At 48.1% G+C, this 18,765-nt stretch overlaps 3 protein-coding genes across 4 annotated transcripts; 2 read left to right on the forward strand and 1 right to left on the reverse strand.

Moving 5' to 3' along the window:
* Positions 1-1,771: 1,771 nt before the first annotated feature.
* On the reverse strand, positions 1,772-4,082 carry E1B28_003449 (uncharacterized protein). Of its 2 annotated transcripts, XM_043160431.1 has the most exons (4): positions 3,829-4,082; positions 2,875-3,738; positions 2,693-2,819; positions 1,772-2,638 (listed from the first exon to the last, which is right to left on the reverse strand). In XM_043160431.1, exons 2-4 carry the CDS (start codon positions 3,711-3,713, stop codon positions 2,000-2,002), a joined length of 1,605 nt encoding a protein of 534 aa, XP_043002388.1. In that variant the 5' UTR covers positions 3,714-3,738; positions 3,829-4,082; the 3' UTR covers positions 1,772-1,999. The 2 variants fall into 2 exon arrangements, with proteins under 2 accessions (XP_043002388.1, XP_043002387.1); XM_043160430.1 differs by having other exon boundaries at positions 2,875-4,082.
* Positions 4,083-4,135: 53 nt separating this feature from the next.
* On the forward strand, positions 4,136-14,762 carry E1B28_003450 (Type I Iterative PKS). The gene is made up of 33 exons (XM_043160432.1): positions 4,136-4,642; positions 4,700-4,857; positions 4,916-4,942; positions 4,995-5,068; positions 5,125-5,204; positions 5,263-5,308; positions 5,364-5,659; positions 5,719-5,861; positions 5,916-6,134; positions 6,192-6,366; positions 6,422-6,739; positions 6,799-7,127; positions 7,188-7,757; positions 7,818-7,967; positions 8,022-8,231; positions 8,284-8,458; positions 8,509-8,719; positions 8,775-8,901; positions 8,955-8,975; positions 9,025-9,069; positions 9,120-9,288; positions 9,339-9,534; positions 9,590-9,774; positions 9,827-10,002; positions 10,053-10,416; positions 10,475-11,504; positions 11,554-12,418; positions 12,477-12,699; positions 12,752-12,951; positions 13,015-13,207; positions 13,259-13,528; positions 13,588-14,108; positions 14,165-14,762. The coding sequence occupies exons 1-33, from the start codon at positions 4,570-4,572 to the stop codon at positions 14,585-14,587; spliced, it is 8,262 nt and encodes a 2,753-aa protein (XP_043002389.1). The 5' UTR covers positions 4,136-4,569; the 3' UTR covers positions 14,588-14,762.
* Positions 14,763-16,602: 1,840 nt separating this feature from the next.
* On the forward strand, positions 16,603-17,755 carry E1B28_003451 (uncharacterized protein; the record flags this gene model as incomplete). Its single annotated transcript, XM_043160433.1, has 3 exons — positions 16,603-16,881; positions 16,951-17,559; positions 17,618-17,755. The coding sequence occupies 3 exons, from the start codon at positions 16,603-16,605 to the stop codon at positions 17,753-17,755; spliced, it is 1,026 nt and encodes a 341-aa protein (XP_043002390.1).
* Between the last annotated feature and the right edge of the window lie 1,010 nt (positions 17,756-18,765).

The following is an 18,765-nucleotide window of genomic DNA, read 5'->3' on the forward strand; positions in this document are numbered from 1 at the left end:
ATACTGGCTCGTATCGGATTCGGCGTACTCCTGGATGTCCAGTGGGGCGAGAATTCAGTTCGTTTCGATGCGGTTTCTCGTGTCCAGCCAGGACCAGCTCAGACAAACTGTTTATCCGTGGGTTTTAAATCATTGTTCTCCGGCATCACGAAGCCGAAGCGCTGACCGCTCGCTTATACTTAGACGACATTCGTTAGCGTACATAACATCCATACCGAGGATGTTGGTTATCTAACTTTAGTATATCGTTTCAATCGCTTTCAATTTTCAAAGGCCCTTACTTATCACCTTCAGGCCCGTCCAGCTGTCCTAGGACCTGGTCTCAACCAACGCAGTCGGTCGGTAAGTGAGCACCTTGTGCACTTCAACGGGACCTGATTCATGTGTCATGGATAGCCACTCGTACTTTCCTCCAGTTGAACGGAAGGGGTACAATCAAAATCGAATTGCACATCTATTTTCGTACGCCTCGGCGTTAATTTTTTACTGCTCCAAGCGACCTTTATGACTGATGTCGATGAAGCTTTGAAGTACGACGTGATAGGGGGGACATGTGTTGCTACTAGAAAATTGAGGATTCAATGTCACCGCGTGGCCCAACCGGATCACAAGTGGGGACTTGACCTGCATGTTCTACCCATCTCGGCTTTCTTCTCTCGATATCTACGTTCTAGCCGGCAATCACAGTTGTCAGTCAGATTAGGCTGAAAGCGAAAGGTTCGCAGCGTTAGGAAGAGACCTTTGAACTTTGGGAAAGAGCCTATACTGCGCAGTGCCAGAACTCTAAAATGATCGGCCACGGTGTACACGGTGGTCTGAATTGCGCTAAATTCTACATGACCTTTTCTGCCATTCCCGCCCAAAATAGCGAATCGTGACTCTTCTTGATCAATTGATATCGCCGAATTTGGATATGAATGTCAACATAGCCTCCGACTGTCACCAGCTCCGAAATGCTCGTTCGATTCGCATTACGGTGGAGGAGTTGAATGAAACAGAGTCCAAATAATCTGTTTCCAGGACCAAAAAATCACCGTCTCCACCAGTTCGCCCTCACGACAATCTCCGCCATCATCAAGTGTACCCCTCCTTCAGGAGTTCGAAGCGATCGACACTCTGGCCTGAAGTTTCCGCCACCCCCTGATTTATATTCAGTCGCGTTGACCTCCAGGATATTCTGCGTGGTTGTGGGAGAATCATTAGAGTTCGTTCAAAAACTGTGTCAATGGGCAACAGCACTGACAAGATGACTGGCTTCGATCGCTGTCAAATTCTGTAGATTGAAAGGGCAGTGCGTTCGCACTGTACCGCTGCTAGTCGAAGGTTTACCTCTAGTACACTGGTAGTCGGGCTTGACGGTCGCAAAATGCAGTCCTTATCCGGCACCTAACAATTTTGAACTCGGGTAGCCCCTTACACTTGTGGGTATAATACCTGTTCCTGAAGTGGTTTCTTCACAGCGAACTGATGTATTGTAATTGACTTTTCGCATATTAGGGTGCTACGAAGGCCGGGTGAACCTTGTAGGCGGGATACGCCGGCAACCGATATTCTCTTGTGAGCGGGATTGACGGTGAAATAAAGTCGAAACAAGACGTAATAGCTTCATTACTCAAAATCATCGCCTCTCGAGCGCTCATGTCACCGTCGAAGCTTGTTGTGGATTAGGGCGCCGAGGTTGCAATGTGAAGTATCCCAGTGTTTACCCGAAGTAAGTGGTCTAAAACCTAATATGCTCCTCTAAGATTATATACGTAGAGACCTAACCAATGGGCCTGTTGGGCTTGGTACGTTGGCCAAGCTGTTATTGTATGAATCAGAGGTTCATATGTATATGTTCTTATTCTTCCGCGTTCACGTTTCCGGGCGCTCAAATTGGGTCCATCGACCATCCTCGAAGGGGTTCTACACACGATGTCACTGACAGTTATATCAGCAGAGTAGGACAGGGATTGCCCGAAGTGAAAAATAGAAAATAAGTTAAGATAGCGAACGAAATCTAAAGTTTTTGAGACCAAAGACCATGGAAGCCAATTGGAAAAGCGATTTCCATCTCTGCCCTTGCAAGCTCCGACAAATCTTTTGCGTCCAAGATAATCAATGCACTTCTCCTCCTATCTCCATCCAACACGACGCTGAGAACTACTCCGTCATCTTCAGCCTCAGAGCCTGCTCCGGGTCGAGGCACAAAGATAGGCTCACTGGGTGTATACCCAGGAATTCCCCAAAATTTATGATCGCGACCGACCGTATCCAGTTTAATGATGCGGTCAGCAAAAGTGTGATGAGAACGCGGGTCAAGTTTATTGATCCCATACGCGTAGCGGTAAGGATGATGGTATTTGGTGGGATGAATGGTCGGTAATTCAATGGATTCGGATTGATCTAGAGTGAAGTCGACAACAGCTGAGCGGGTTCTATTTTCCGATGACTGTGGAGAAGAGGTAATGGCAGGCAAGCGGAATCGACGAGCACGACCCATAAGCATCGGATTGTCGGCGGAAAGGTTTCGAAGTTTATTAAGGTAGAGGAGATCGATGACTGAGTTATCCTCGTAGACGGACATGTCGATCACGATGTCGTCGTTTTGAGGATCATCAAAAGCGTTCAGGTGGTGGAAGCAGAAGAACGGCGGAGTCTAGAATAGGATTGAGAACTCGAGGAGCAAACGATTGTGATTAATCGAACTCACCTCGTACTTCGCGACGATGCCACCGTTCTTCCTGTCAATGACATAGAACAACGTGTTGAGATTGGGGTTCCACTTCTTATCGATCGACTGGGCGATATTCCGATTGTACAGCACTGACAAGCCGTACCTGTCGTTCAGCGTCAGAAACCGAGAAACAAGGCAGTCAAAAAAGTCATGCGTACCCTGTAATATGTGCTTGCCATACTGTAAGCACCACGTACTTGGAGGTCATTGCGAAGGAATGCAAATATGAAGCAGGCGCATCCTTGATTTCAGCCAAGATATCAACAGAACCGTCCTGGGTAATTCTGAAGACCTTGTATGTGGGGAAACGGCCACCGAGTTTACACGAGTAATTGAAAAATTCGCCAGTCTCTTTGTCGCGACAAGAGTGAGCGGCGCTTAGTTGTCCGTCAAGGCGTGTATCCAAAGCTTTGTAATTAGCTGAGGAGAGAGGCTCGAGGGAAACAGGATCCAGCAGCTGAAGACCTTCGGCATCTGTCTTGGCCACGATATACTGGGGTCCAGAGGTCTGGTGAGACAACGAAAGGTCTGGAGTGATTTTGTTCCAGCCAGGCATATCCGGGGTCAATGTCACTTGTACATTGATGCTGGAGGGAGAACCACCTGATGTAGGAGTGGAACGTATCTGTTGGAAAACCGTAAAGAACTTCTTGAAAATGCTTTCACAAATGTCGGGCTGTTGAGCAAATGAAATTCCGGGTATCTTTCCCTGCTCCGAGATGTGCTGTTCGTAGTCCTCCGATGCCTTTCGAGAACGATAAGAGACTCTCTGACCGCCTGGGAATATCTCGAAACGGTGGTTCATGCTGAGTCCGTCAAACCAATGTTGAATATCGACTGTCTTTGAGGAGTGATTGGAAGTAGGTATCCTGTAAGTTCCTGGACCTGTTCGATAGAGGACACCGGACAACCAAGGAGGAATTGAACCATGGATGGTGAGGTCGACTGGAACTCGTGTTTCCGGTGCGTTTTCGAAGCCCAAAGCGTAAGGGTGCATACGACGAATTTGAGGATGTATTCTTCTGGATGTGCGAAAGGAATGAAGTTGGAGTTGGTTAGCGGAACGACGGAGCATGTTCGAGAAGGAAAGGGGGAGTTATTGAAAAACCCACAATCCTCGACACTGAAGATGAAAGGAGATACCAGAGAATTCCCGATAAAGCCTTGAAACGTCTTGAAACCACTTCCGTCAAAGCGAAACCCCTTCCGACGTGACATTGAAATGGATGGCACTGCCACACAGTATCACCGCCAAATGCCACAATTTTGATGGAAATCTCTTGGTTTGGAGCCTCGAGGCTGCCTTCGAATTCCAATTGATCATGAGCCGGCAAATCAATAGAATAAGTTTGACTGTGTGAGCGAGCAATGCCAAGTGGCGTGTTGCTGTCACGCTGACCAGCCATGTGACAGGGCAATGTACAGCAAATTTTTACCACCATCCACATTGCGCCCACAACTGAATGGCCAAAGTTTAAAGAGTCAACATCCTTATCCTAACCTTCGATGACAAGTAGGCATCGATGCACCTACTTTCATGGTCATCATGCGATCCAAAACTAAATCGAACCGGATCGAAATTGCGCTGGACCAGTTCATTTGCCAAAGAATGTCGCGATAGGACGTCGAGTTTGCGAAACGCGTAGCGAAGTCTATACTTTGAACGTCGGCTACCAGGAACTTGACAACTCGTATGCTCTGATCTTGGGGGCTCTCGAATCATTGAAGGACTGGAACGATATAAGAACCTCAACGAAACACAGACGGTTCTCAACTCAACTCAGCTTCTCAGCTGCAAAATATCTACGTTTCTTTCAACAAGCTCAAACTCACCGACGTCCCAGCCTTCAACAATGGCTTCAACCACGATCTCTCAGTCTCGTCCCAGTTACATGAACCCTAATGCTAATGCCATGGCTATCGTTGGTCAGTATGCTATCCAGTCTGGTTAATGCTTGGGCTAAACTTTTTTTCTCTGTTCAGGAATGTCTATTTCTGCTCCAGGCGGTGTCGACGATGGATTGGATACTGCGGAATTCTACGAGTTCTTGAAGGCTCGTGGATCCGGCATTATCGTCGTCCCAAAGGATCGCTGGAACGCCGAGGCGTATCATGGTTCCCAACCAGGGAAGATTCTCACTGTAGGTTTTCATGCTGAGTCACGATGTACATTCTGTTTAATCTTTTTATACTTGTTAGACTAAGGGAGGGTACATTCCGAACTTCGTGAGTAGTTCTGCCTTGCTCCGTGTTACTTTGTGCTCATCACGTTTCGCAGACCGTTGGTGATCCTCAAGAGTTTGGTATTACGCCTGCAGAAGCGGCTCAAATGTCTTGCACACAACTCTCGACGTAAGTAACCGTCTCTTGGAAAGATTTCAGGGATCAAATGCCATTACTTTTTGAAGGCTACACCAAGCATTTAACGCTCTGCAGCGCAGCGGCGTTGACTTTCGTGGAACGAATACAGGTGTATATGTCGGTTGCGGTATGTTGGATTTATTCTTGACTTCCTTTCGTCGTGCTAATGAACGACCTCAATGCAGCTGGGGGTGGACCTCCCTTCGACTTTGACATTACTGAGGCTGGAGCGTAAGTCAGATGTCGTCCAGAATCAAGGCCTTCATCACTAACAAATCTGTTGTAGGTACTACATGACCGGTACTTCACTCGCTATTAGCGCTAATCGTATCAGCTACGTCTTCGATATGACCGGACCATCTCTGCCAGTCGACACCGCTTGCTCTTCCAGTCTTACTGCGATGCATCTCGCGGTACAAGCTATCAGAAATGGGGAATGTGACCAAGCGGTCGTTGCAGGTGTCAACATTATCATGAGCCCTCTTGAAACGTCCTCCTTCAGTCAACTGGGTGTCTTGAGTCCGGATGGTATCTCCAAGTCTTTTGATGAAGATGCCAACGGATACGCGCGTGGTGACGTTGGTGTGTACTTTTCTCTGCTTTTTCCTTCTTCGTGTACTGATTCGTCTGTATTTTCGTAGTGGGTGCAGTGGTGATTAAACGTCATGATTTTGCAGTTAGAGACCACGATCGAGTTTTGGCTACTCTCGTTGGTTCAGCTTTGACGTCTTGCGGCTCATTGATGGGCTCTTTGACAACTCCTAGTCCCGATGCTCAGACTCAGGTGATTTCTCTTGCATGCCTGGGATTAGAATAAAGAGTTGACTCCGTATTCTAGGCAATCAAGAATGCCTACGCTGACGCAGGCCTAGTGCCCAGCCAGGCCGACTTCATCGAGCTTCACGGCACAGGAACGATAGTTGGTGACCAGATCGAAGCCAATGCTGCTGGTGCCTGTTTCTCCGAAGGTCGTGAAGGCAGAGAGATTGTGATCGGTTCAGTCAAAAGTAACGTCGGTCATGGTGAAATGGGTGCTTACATTAGCTCCATCGTGAAGGTAAGAGCTTTTGTTGGTGTCCCTACTAGTTGAAGCTGAGCGAGGCCCTCCATGAAGGTCGTGATGATGTTGGAACAGAAGCAAATTTTGCCCAACGGTTATTTCAAGAAACCTTCCTCCCGGATCAACTTTGAAAAGTTCAACCTTCGTGTGCCTCTCGCCGTGGAAGATTTTGTTCCCCACGACCGCAATCAAGGACTTATCGCGTCGATCTCTAGTTTCGGGTTTGGAGGTCAGTTCTGATATATGTTCGGGTTACATCAATACTGAAACTTATGACTGTTTAGGCTCTTGTGGTCATACTGTCCTTCGCGAACACGAGGCCAGACCGATTCTTCCAGACTACCATTCGCTGAACTCGGCCCCTTATCTGTTCGCTATTGGTGGACTTACTCCACGCAGCGTAAACTCCCTGATCGAAAGTTACAAAGCCGAGTATACGAAGGTTGATCCTGGATCACTCTCGGAGCATCTTGGATCTCGTGCTCGTCAAATGAGCTGGAGGTCCTTCGCTGTCGCTGATTCACTTGCCGAAGCCAGGTTTACGGAACCTGTGATGGTTAATAAACGAGCTGTTCCTCTAGTGTTCTGTTTCTCAGGACAAGGTAAAGTCAATCTCACATCATTGCATCAGGCCGAATGCTAAGCTTTCGTTTCCTTTGAGGTCCTCAACACTGGCAACAAGGTCGTGATTTATTCATGAAGTATTCGGTCTTCCGTGAGAGTATCCTTGCATCGGACAAGGTCCACACAGAGTATACGGGGAAATCGTTCCTCGCGAACTCTGGTCTGTTCCTTCCTGACCCGCCGAAGGATTCGATTCTCGCGAAATCGTTGACATGGCCCGCTGATGCAATCTCTATCAGTATTGCCTTCTTCCAGATTGCTCTTTACGATCTATTGGTTCATCTTGGTCTCAAGCCAGATGCTATTGTTGGCCACTCTATCGGTGAAACTGCAGTTCTTTACGCCAGTGGTGCAATGCCCCGAGACGTGAGTTTTGGTTTTAGCAATATGATTCAAAAACATCCTAGCTGAGCTGTTCTTTCGCAGATGGTCATTAAGATCGCTATTGCTCGAGGTGGTGCCCTTTGCGTCGTCGACAACATCGGCGGTGCCATGGTCGCTCTTTCTGGTTGCGATAGCGCAACAGTTCAAGACTACATTGACACCATTATTGCTATATCCGATAACCCCAAGGCTGGTGTTACCGACACGCTCCATATCGCTGCTCGCAATAGTCCTACCGACTTTGGTGTTTCTGGTGCCGAATATCTAGTCGACGAATTGACGAAATACATTGACACGTGGATCTCTGGGGTACTTGCACGCAAGCTTCGTGTCGGGACTGCAGTTCATTCACCTTATGTCAATGCTTGCGAGGCGCAATACCGCCAGGAGCTTTACAGGATCTTTGCCTCATACCCTGGTCCTCACAGACCGAAGATTCCTGTCATGTCCACTGTCACGGCTGAGTTTATGACTACTGAATACACGGTCGATTATCTGTGGAATAACCTTCGCCAACCTGTACGCTTCTGTGATGCGATACCGAAGATCATGGAGAAATACGGAGAGTCGACTGTTTTCCTGGAAATTGCTCCTCATCCTGTCTTGTCTTCGGTATGTTTCTATGCAACTTTGATTTGTTCTGAAATCGATCTAACGCTGGATATCATGCAGTACATTAAACAGATGGGTGCAGTTGAATCTGTTCCCGGGAGCAAACGACCACCTTCTGCACGCCACATCAAACCCGGATCTCGTCCTCCTACCGAACTCGATACCCTTTACGATTCGCTTGGTAACCTCCTTGTGTGTGGTGTCAACTCGGTGAGATCTTTCCCTTCATTGGATTTGCAACATTATACTTACCGCTACCACTAGGTCAACTTTGCACTCTTGAACGGGTGTCCCCCGGAGAAGATTCAAGAACCGAAATACCCCTTCCAGCTCAAGTACTTCCCAATTGGACATCGTGTTCCCAGTTACTTGCACAAACTGCTTCCTGCCGAAAGACCACTCAACAGTGAACGACTCCGTGTCAGTCCTCGACTTCCCGAGGATTGGATGGCAGATCATGTTATTGACCAATCTGTATGTTCTGTTTTTCCCCGTTCATTTTCATCTACTGACTATCAGTTTCTAGAACCTGATTCCTGCTGCTGCATACATTGAAATGGCTCTTGAATTCCCCGATGTCACTTCTGTTTGGGACTGTCGGTTCGAATCTGCGTTTATCCTTGATGGTAACGTACCAGCCTCTACGTTGAAGGTGTCTCAGGACGGAAACAAGTGGAGTGTAAGATCTTCGAGTTCCCTTCGTGAGTGTCAATTTCATCATTCTGGCTTTCTGTATTAACATTCTTTACAGAAAGCATGCAAGGAGACTTGAGTTGGACACGTTCCGAACCCGAGTTTGATAGTTTACATGCATATGGAAAAGTCGGCTATGGGAAGCCAGAGATCAGTCCAGGTGGTATTACCCACATTGATGTGGATGCAGTTATCGCCCGATGCAAGACGACTGTCGGGCACGACGCAGTGTACGAAGAACTGGAGGGAGTTGCTCAATTTGGAACCGAGTAAGTTGATTATCTCATTCGTGGGAAAGTCGATACTGATTGGTTTACTTTTTAGATTCCGTCGTATCCAAAAGATCTCTGTGAACGAAAATGAGGCTATCGTCAGGATTAAGGGCCATGGGGAGACATTGACTCGGACTGGTTATGCTTTCCACCCTGCATTGATGGATGCTGTGTTCCAGGTGAGGGGTAAATTTCTCTTGACTTTTGTCTCATGCTCACTGCCCTTTAACAGTCTGGTATTGGTTGGAACTTGGTTTGTTTTCTTATCCCTTATGACCTTCCATTACTGAGTTCAAAATCAGCTTTACGATCACGTCAATGTCGGTAATGTGGAACGAACGTTCATGGTGAGTCCCCTGTAGTTTGGATTCCCTACCCAGTGCTAACACATTGACAGTTGCCCCACTCCTTGCGTCGTGGTTTCCGAAACGATGGAAGCACTGACCCGTTGGTTTTCCCGGATGAGTTCAATGTTTATGGTGTCCTGGCCTATTGGTCGCCCTCGTCCTGGACCCTGGATTGTTACGTCCTGAATGACAACAACGATGTTGTCTTTACGTTTGAAGGTAGAATCGTATTCATACTTGAATGTTCTCGACAGCTAACCATCAAAAAGGTTTGCATTTTGAGCTGGTCCAACAGGACCACTCCAAGATCTCTGAACGCTTCAGCATGGTTTGGCAGCCCCACGCCCTCCCTCAGTCTCACATCCGGGGACATGTAACGCTCGACGACGACCAGTCTGCTGAACTCCAAGATTTGCTTGATGTTCTGGATAGGCTGGCGCTCGGGTACACGACGAACGCGCTCAGGTAATTCAATTAATATGTTTTTTTGAAGCCTCAGAGACTCACAAACCCTTCGAAGCCGCCTCCCCCCCGATTTCTCGACGACGCTCCCAGATCGCAAGAGATACATGGTTTGGGCTCTTGAACAGACCTGCGGAATGTCCACAACTTCGTTGATGAAGATGGAGGATGTATCACCCGTTCTGAAGGAGAAATATGCCTCTTTATTCGAGCTTACTCAGCGGGTTGGAGAGGGCCAGTCAGGTACGAATATCATATGATTGGATCTCTTTGCAACTCTAATAGTTCTGCCTAGATATCTTCGTCAATTCCAAGGCCGCCGTCGATATCCTCTTCCGAGATGACTTGATGAGCCGAATCTATGAGCACCCACCGTTCATTGGAAGCGTGTTCGATGAGACCGTCAAGGAATTCATCAAGTTAGTGAAGAGTGCCATTGATGCTGGCAAGCGTGTTGTCCGTGTTCTTGAGGTAAGTATCCTTTTATTCCTCCTCCGGACTTCAACTAAGTCCCTGTATAGGTCGGTGCAGGTACTGGTCGATTTACTGCTCTCTTGGGCCAAGCTCTCCTCGACGCGAAACTGGAACACTGCTACGTTGATTACGTCTGCTCCGACATTTCGATCTCTCTTGCCCAAGAGGCAACTGCCAAGTCACCGTGGAACACGATAGTCCCTGTCGCTTTTGATCTCAACAAGCCGTTGGAAGAGCAAAACGTTGATCCTGCCAGTTTCGATATCATTGTCGCTTTCGATGTCCTTCACGCCACGCCAAACATTCTCGATACACTGTCCGTCCTTCGCGAATTGTTACTTCCTGGTGGTCATTTGGCCATCATTGAGCTGGATGGAAACTCGTTTGCCTCCGGCGCTGTCGGAAGCATTTGTACGTATACCCATCTCGTATTTTGTCAGTGTCTCATCTCTTATTCACATCACTGTAGGGATGGACTATATTTTCGGATCATTTCAGGAATGGTTCGGTGTTCTCGAGCACCGTGATGCCTCACACTGTTCCTTGAGCAAGGCAGAGTGGAACCGAACTTTGCGAAGTTCAGGTTTCACTGATAGTCTCTTCCTCACTACTAGAGGAGCTGCCGTGTCCCACATGGCTTTTGTTACTCAAACCACGCAGACAGCCCTCAAGAAAATATCTGGTCAATCGACGCCGTCGCTCGAAAGCGACCGTCCTTCATCTCATCTGCGCTCCCTCTCGTTGTCATCCGTCTCTACGCCTTTCCCTCCCTCTCCTTATCTTTCTGATCAGCAACCATCATCTTTGGTTTCCATAGAGGAGCACCCGCTGCTGAAAAGTCTGGAAGACACAAATTATTTCACCCCTACCAAGCAGAGGACGTTCACACCTACCCTTCCCACCTTCATTTCTCAAGATGATCTTCGTCGTTTCACCCCCTCACCCGATAATGCACTCCCACCCAACACCATCATTCGCCGTTTTGTGGCAGGAGATGAGGTTGAACTGGTCAACTATGTTGCCACTCTTGATACCAGCGTTCCTTTGAAGATCTGGCTCCACTCTGACAGCGAAACGACCAACGCGGTCTTATTGGGACTCGGTCGGTCGCTCAGGCATGAGTTTGGACTCTGGAAGATCTACATTGTTCTCTTCCCTACGTCATGGAGCTTCTCGACTCAGGAGGACTACATTCGCAATCAACTCATTCCGTTGCGATGGGTTGATGCGGAGGTTATGGTCGATGAGGAAGGGAACATGCGAGTACCGCGTGTCGTAGCAGGGCCTGATGCACCGGAAACGGAGTTGGCAAGCGCAAAGCCTTTGCGTTTCAATGACACTGACTTCTGGCGAGCCTTCCCTCATCCTCTGGATGCTGAAGATGTCCATGTCTCTGTCTCGTTCATCACCCTGTCGAGTGTTATCCCAGGCCACTGTGAGTTTTCTGGAAAGGTTGAGGCCGTTGGAAGAAATGTTGCCCAAACCTTGATTGGCAAGAGGTGCGTAAAGATCGTATTTTCTGTTTGTTTGTTTTAATTATTTTTTCAGAGTTATGGGGGTCACTTCTGCTCACAAAGGCAATTTCGTAATCTGCCATCAGGGTTGTGTTTCGGTTGTGCCCGACAGCATGAGTCTTCCCTTCGCTGCAGCCCTTGCTGGACGCTTAGCGTTCACATCTTCCGTTGTTGTCGAATCCCTTGTTCAAGCCAAACCCGGCGCTCGCATCATGCTTCACGCTTCGGATTGTTCTCCAGCCGCTATGGCCACCTTTGCCTACCTCCAAGAGCGCAACTTCGACACCTTCGTCACAGTTTCCGATCCCGCTTCCCATCACATACCTCACAAGAATGTTCTCGGATCTAGCAATGTTCAAGTCTGGTCTCACGCAGCTCGAAGGTGGTCCTCAGAAGGTGCCGACTTCATATTCAACTTTGAAAACGATCCGATTGTTTTGGAGGAGTCGGTTGAAAGACTTGCTCGACGAGGGACGCTCATCCAGATTGGAGACAATTATCCCTCGCGCATCCATTCTGGGCAGCGCTTCAAATCGGTTGGGTTCGATCGCCTCTTCTCTGGGGAGGAGAATATCTTGGAGCACGCGCTGCAGACTATTTCTCGACAAACCATGACACGTATATCACCATCTTCGCTTATTTTCCAGGCCGACGCTCTCAAACTTGCGCATTCGAAAGCCGCCAATTACAAGGACATGTCGATCCTTCTCGATTTTGAAACGCTTCCGGAGGACATGACAGTGTACAAACCAGGAAGGATGCGCGGTACGGACGTCTTCGATCCCCGTGCATCGTATGTTGTGATTGGTGGTGTTGGCGGTCTTGGTGTTAATATTGCCCGATGTTTGGTGGACGGCGGAGCTCGGCATGTCGTATTGACCTCACGCTCCGGTAACAAGGTAAGAATTTCTTGCTTCAAACCACGGATAGATATTAATTATTCCCCATCTCAACTAGGCCTTCGCAAATGGCGGACTTGCTAGAGAGAAGAGGATCATCAGGTACTTGCGCGAGCAGCCCGGTGTTACTATCGATGTTGTTGCGGTTGACTGTCTTGACGAAGCCAAGACGAAGACCTTGTTCTCCAACCTCCCCAACATTGCAGGCATATTCTATGTTGCTGTTAGGCTCAATGATGCCCTCTTCCTCAACCTCACCACAGAGGAGGACTGGAAGAAAGGTATATTTACTTCTTGACTTGATCAAACATTCTTCTCAACCACGTTATTTAGTGTACGATGTCAAGATCAAAGGCCTTCGTGTCCTCCTTGATGCTGTTGATCCCAAGAAACTCGACTTCCTGGTGCTAACTAGTTCAATGGCTACTGTCAGCGGATCTCCTGGACAAGTCAACTATGCTGCCACACAAACAGAGATGGAGGCGATGGGTGCCAAGATTCCTAACTGCATCTCGGTCACAGTTCCACCCTTGGTGCGTTTTCTTACAATCCTGATAATACATTCGATATTGACTTTGTTTACTATCTGTTTCTAGACTGATGGAGGTGTTTTCGTGCGAAGCATGCCCACAGGTAATGCTCGCAGCGCTGCACTAGACAAGTACAAGGACCTTGGTATGACCGCAATCAAATGTGCTATGCACTGTATCGATGCTATCTGGACGATTGGAACCCCAGCGTACCAGCCTGTTTACATCCCGAAGACGAACTGGAAGAAAGTCATGGAAAGTAAGTGCCGGCTCAATTAAGGATCTGAATGAAGCACTCATTGTCTTTTAGTTGCTGTTCCCGATTACCATCGAGCCGCTATGAGGCACTTGTTGGTGAAAGAAAACTCAGACGCATTAGCTTCAAATGGGAAAGTCGAGCAAACGATCCTTGGGGCTTGTGCCTCTGTGCTGTCGCTCGAAATTGACCGCGTCGAAGACAACATTCCTCTTTCAACCTATGGTTTGGATTCATTGACGTCGGTCCGTCTCAGTGGAATCCTCAAGACTTACTTCAACGTCGAGGTGACTCAATTACAACTGCTGAGTCAAACAATGACAGGTGAGGATCATTGGTTCTATCTTTGGTCAATCTTACTCACTCTTTATGCCTGTCTCCAGTTGCGAGACTGTATCAGCTCCAGGAAGAACAGAAGGCAGCCGCTGTCAACAACCCCGCCAAAGCCGAGTCTACATCTGATCAAGAGCAGACCACCAACGTCCATGAAGCCGATCTCGATCAAACCATCGTTCGTCTGAACAACGTTACCGAGGGTAAACCGCTCTTCCTGATGCACGGTGCTGGTGGTGGCGTTGTTGTCCTCGTCAAAGCAGCTCAAAAGGCCCACTATCCTGTCTACGGTGTTCAGGACACTCCGGAAGCTCCCATCACTGGTACCTTGCGACAGCTCTCCGAGTTCTATCTCAGAAAGATTCGGGAGAAGCAGCCTGATGGACCTTACCGACTTGGTGGATTCTCTTTTGGAACATGTCTAGCGCTCGACATTGCAGAAATGCTAACGGCGCAAGGCGAGGTTGTTGAGGCCTTGGTTCTTTTAGACGGGTCACCTACCCTGTTCAAGAAACCATCTTTCCAGGCTCACGCTTTGAACGGAATCCACGATGGAAGCATTCGAAACGATGTAAGTTTGCATTTTGCGTTCGATTCTTTCATATTCTTATTGAAATTGCCCTTCAGATCATAGGAATCGTGAACGACATGGTGTCCAGTGGCACTTTGGACAATTCGGATGACCTTGGTATGCAATTCGAGGATCATTTCGAACGTGCGAAAGAGGGTGGAAGCGGCCCTAAATGGATTACTCGATTCTGCACCGCCTACGTTTCCCATATCTTGATGGGCTGCCGTCGCGGTAAAGAGTTCCTGCAAGCGGAAGCTAAAGCCGGTGGAAGGTTGGCGTTTGCATGGCCTGCAAAGAGGACGGTCTTGGTTCGCGCACTTGATGGTGTTTCAGCTCAACCATACGCAGCTGGTAGTTCTGACTACTTCGATCTCGATTTATATGTCATGGGTGTAGAGAAGTACGACCTCCCTGGCACACATTTTGGTATTCTGTCGCCGAAGTCTGGTTTGGATGCCATTCTTGACAGACTTTTTTAAAATCTCACTCGTTCACTCCTCAACTTCCCTCTAAATTTATTATACCCCATCCCCTCACCACCACACAATATAACACTCACTCTACGCATTCAAGGACTTCCACATTTACCTGTATTGAACATCCCGTATTATATTTGTAAATTATTGGGGAAAACTGGTTAATCTATTTCTTTGGTCTCTTCAGATACGCACCCGGGGTGACAGTTGAGACGTTGAGCGAGGCTGATTCTCTACGGCTCAGGATCCTTCCGGTCAATGTATAGCCATCACTGGGGAGAAGTCCGTCCGTTAGATCGAATGTCGTCTGGGAAAGTAGTGTGATCGCTGGCATGACGGTTGTGAGGTGAACCTGGACAGTCTGCGAGTACTGCAGTCTGCAACTCTCGGAAATTGATTCCAATCCTCCTATCGATCGTTCTTCTTGATGTTTCTGACTTTTACTGGGCCGCGGAGAAACATTCATGTTCTCATGACAAGTCGCTTATCGACTGTAATGGTAACATCAGCTGTGGACTTCGAAACAACCATTCGGAAAACATGCGCTTGTGATTAATGAAACTCGATCATTCCGTTGAGTTCGTGACTGCGGCCGTGCTCGTTGCGTTCCTTGTCATTCAGTTACCGTCAGTGACTTGCCACTTAAGTAGGATAAAGGGGATAATTCACAGATACATTTCTATTAGGCCTAGAGTCAATACGACCCAGCGCTCGGCGACAATAGATATCAACCATTCCACTTCGGTAGAGGAATATGCCCCAACGTGCCACCTGGTCCACTAATTCGACATCTGATTCTGAATAGGGATTCCGAGAGATGAATGCAAAGAGCTGCGCCTGGTGACGCCAAATTAGTTCCAAGCAGTTCATAAGTTGAAGATGGGCGTTTGAAGAGAAGGGGTCGCTAAGGAGCCATATCTTAAGAACCGCCATTTAAACGCTAGCTCTCGAATGGCGAAGCCCCCCGAAGTTCTAATGATGTGAATGCGGCTGTGAGTTGGACACAGAGCGGAGGATTCGAACGAGGCGTCTAGACGTCAAATCGTCACCATTTTTAATGGGAGGCCTCGAGTAATGGGGTTGACATTCGGGATAATAACGTATAAAATGGGCGTTTGAATGCCAATGAAAAGATATTTTCAGATGAGGGTTCGAACACGACCGTGACTCGTCCGGTGGAGATTTCGAATCGGTACAAGGATACTTGAACTGGACAGGGTAACGGTCGTAGTTTGTGGGTCTGATTTTCGTTGTGTCATCTAGACTTTTCATTTTCATTTCTAGAACAGTGTAAGTCAGACAACAAGTACGAAACAAACAGAAAATGTAACCATCCATGAATCATGCAGAACCGGAACGGGAATCTCGTATGCAGGGGTTTGCCATATACGAAAGTAATTGGGGCAGGGGTTGTTGAAAAAACCTAAACGCAGAGTTTTTTGATACTACTATGAGATCAACGGATCTATATGCGACGTTAGAGCGACGAGTAGCGGACACTTGGCGAGAATTAGCCCGGGACAAACGGAAAAGACGCACGCTCGGCCTGAATTCCTCATATTTTGTCTGAATTTGTTTAATTGGCCTGATAGTGTCCACGGACATCTCATTGGGGTTCATCGCCCCGCGCCCAGTAGTACTTAATAGACCTACCCCCTCTTGGTAAATCGGCAACGCGGAGCTCGAGTAGGTACTTCAGCTAACCATTTTCATTTTCAAATCTTCCTACCTACCTGGTATTAGGTAATGACAGGCTATTTATTCTTCCGACCGCTCATCAGTAAAACGTCAGCCACAAATTAAAGCCACTTACCTGCTACTTAATCTTTAAATCTTTATAATAGATGAACATTTATTCAGGAAGTCTGGAAAAACCACTTTCTCCCGGACGGCAATCTTGGGGAATTCAGACCCACGAACTGGCGGATTTGAGAGGGACAGACCTTTGACTTCGCAACGACTCGAACTACTTATATCAGGCCACGTTCGTGCACAACAGCGTTCTTTCCTACTAGGCCATGACCGTGAGCTGGCAAGCACGTCGAGTCTTCGTCTTTTCCCATCCTCGCACCGCTTGTCACGTCTTCTTCCAACTCCTCGCAACGCATCCAATATTCCAAGTCGTAACGCCATTCTGTTGCGCTGGTGCGAATGAAGTTAGTACGGAAGCGCAAGCAGTTCGTAGCAGGCAAGAATGGCAGGATCTTCTGTCAATGAGCGACGAGGATGCTTCAAAAATCACTTGGCAAGGAAGTATAGATGGCTTGCAGAGGGAGGTTGCTGAAGCTGAACTTAATGTGAGTCGAGCAATTGTTTTGTTTGACCTTTTACAACGTTCTTGACCTTTTCTTTTTCTTTCTTTCAAGGGGAAGTTTGCTCTGACGATGGACCACCCTTCCTTTTTGATCGCATCCTCACAACTCCAAGCTCACCTCGGCATTCGAGGATGCGAGGCGAAGCCAACTCCCGTAATAATAGATCGGAAGTTGGATGTTGGTGCTGTATACCCTCATCTCGACGCCGGGATAACCCCAGAGGCTCACCCCAACCCAACATTACTTCCTGACCGATTCTTCTTCTCATTCACACCAATCATAACTATCCGCCATCCCGCTCGAGTCCTGCCCTCATTTCTTCGGGCCTTACAACGCCTTGGAGATGACATTTCCCATCCGGAGTTTGCTGTACACGGAGAAAGCTTTCGACTGGAGCGTCTGATTTTCGACAGCTTCAAGGCTTATGAGGAAGCACGTGCGGTGGCAGAAGGCCGAAAGGCGAAGGTTCCCATTGTGATTGACGGCGATAAGCTCGTCAGGGATCCTCAAGATCAAATGAAGGAGCTGTGTATGTTGCTAGGTATTGATGAGGGCCAGTTAAAGTATTCTTGGGATCCGCCTAGACTCCTGGAGCATACCAAGATGGCACGAGCATACATGGACGAGTTTAATCGGTCTACTGGGATTTTCTTCAATCCGGTGAGTGGGAGCCTTTTCCGATCCGCGGAGGCGTGCATGTTCATCGTCTAGCAACTAGAGGGCCAAGGAGGTGAATATGGCGGAAGAAGTGAGATGTTGGAGGAAGGAATGGAATGAGGATATCGCGAGGATCTTAGAGGAAAAGGTTGCTGCGCAGATGGAGGATTACGAGTACTTACTCCAATTCAGTTTGTGAGGGGAGATAAGTGGTCAAGCCGACGCGTAAAATATTTGTGTTCGACAAGTTTGAGATCCGTAATTCCGTTGCCAAAGCAGGCCGTTTCAAATCTTCACCTCACAACACCATGTTGTCAGCCTCGACCGTTGGGTGAGAGTACCCCAGCCTTCACGTCCTCAGATAGAATTTTTTACTATTTTTTCTGCACAGGGGAGCGAGAGCGATAACCTCTCGCCAGAACCGATGTTCACACCCTCTCGAGCGTCAGTCTCCCACAGGAACCGCATACCTGATATCTGAAAAAGAATGTTAAACGCGGATCTTCGATATCTTAGCCAGCCTCCTCAGAGCATCAGATACTTACCACTAGCGCAGCGAGCATCCCGAAATGAGGCCAGTGATATTGAGAAGGTAAGCCGATAGTGTGGTGTGATCTAATTTCAGGGCGCCGAGACAGAACAAATTGTTGAAACTCCGTATACCAGCCAAACTATGTGGACTCATTCGTACACTCCAATGGCTCCATATCCCTCGACATAACACGCCAGAAGCACGGGTTGCTCTGCCGTGTCTCGACCGTTATAACGAAAAGCATCATATCGAACGTCGAAATCAATCATGGATATAGAGCCCTATTTCTGTCCGAGGCTCAAACGGCGGTCGCTGTTATGTCTACGCTGTTGGCCATAGTAGCGTACGAAAGGCCAGAAATCCTTCTCTTTCGCAGTCACTGGTTAAGGCCGATGTCATCTGGCTCGTGTTCAAAAGGCTCGGGAAAGCATTTGATCTGCGAGCGCGATCGACCACCGAAAGCCTTCGAACCTTCTTCCAGGGGGAAGCCTTGATGTCGCAGATGGAGGCCTGAGCATCTCTTGGAGGAAGGGAAGTGACATTCCGTAGATATCGAAAGGTCACTGATAAATGATGGTGGACTTGGCGTCGCTGCCAATTCACTGATTGAAAGGTAACTAACAGTTGTAGGCATCGTACGCATCATAGAGGGTGAAAAGTTGGCAGATCCCGACTTG

This window comes from Marasmius oreades, chromosome 11 (assembly GCF_018924745.1).
Source record: "Marasmius oreades isolate 03SP1 chromosome 11, whole genome shotgun sequence".
Classification (NCBI taxonomy): Eukaryota; Fungi; Basidiomycota; class Agaricomycetes; order Agaricales; family Marasmiaceae; genus Marasmius; species Marasmius oreades.

Bases quoted from the DNA above. Each gene is read 5' to 3' on its own strand.
- E1B28_003450 (XM_043160432.1), top strand. From the start codon at position 4,570: ATGGCTTCAACCACGATCTCTCAGTCTCGTCCCAGTTACATGAACCCT. The intron at 6,135-6,191 runs GTAAGAGCTTTT...CCCTCCATGAAG, and splicing joins ACATTAGCTCCATCGTGAAG to GTCGTGATGATGTTGGAACA. The intron at 8,720-8,774 runs GTAAGTTGATTA...TTTACTTTTTAG, and splicing joins GTTGCTCAATTTGGAACCGA to ATTCCGTCGTATCCAAAAGA.
- E1B28_003449 (XM_043160430.1), bottom strand. From the start codon at position 3,791: ATGCTCCGTCGTTCCGCTAACCAACTCCAACTTCATTCCTTTCGCACA. The intron at 2,820-2,874 runs GTACGCATGACT...GCTGAACGACAG, and splicing joins TGGCAAGCACATATTACAGG to GTACGGCTTGTCAGTGCTGT. The intron at 2,639-2,692 runs GTGAGTTCGATT...ATCCTATTCTAG, and splicing joins GCATCGTCGCGAAGTACGAG to ACTCCGCCGTTCTTCTGCTT.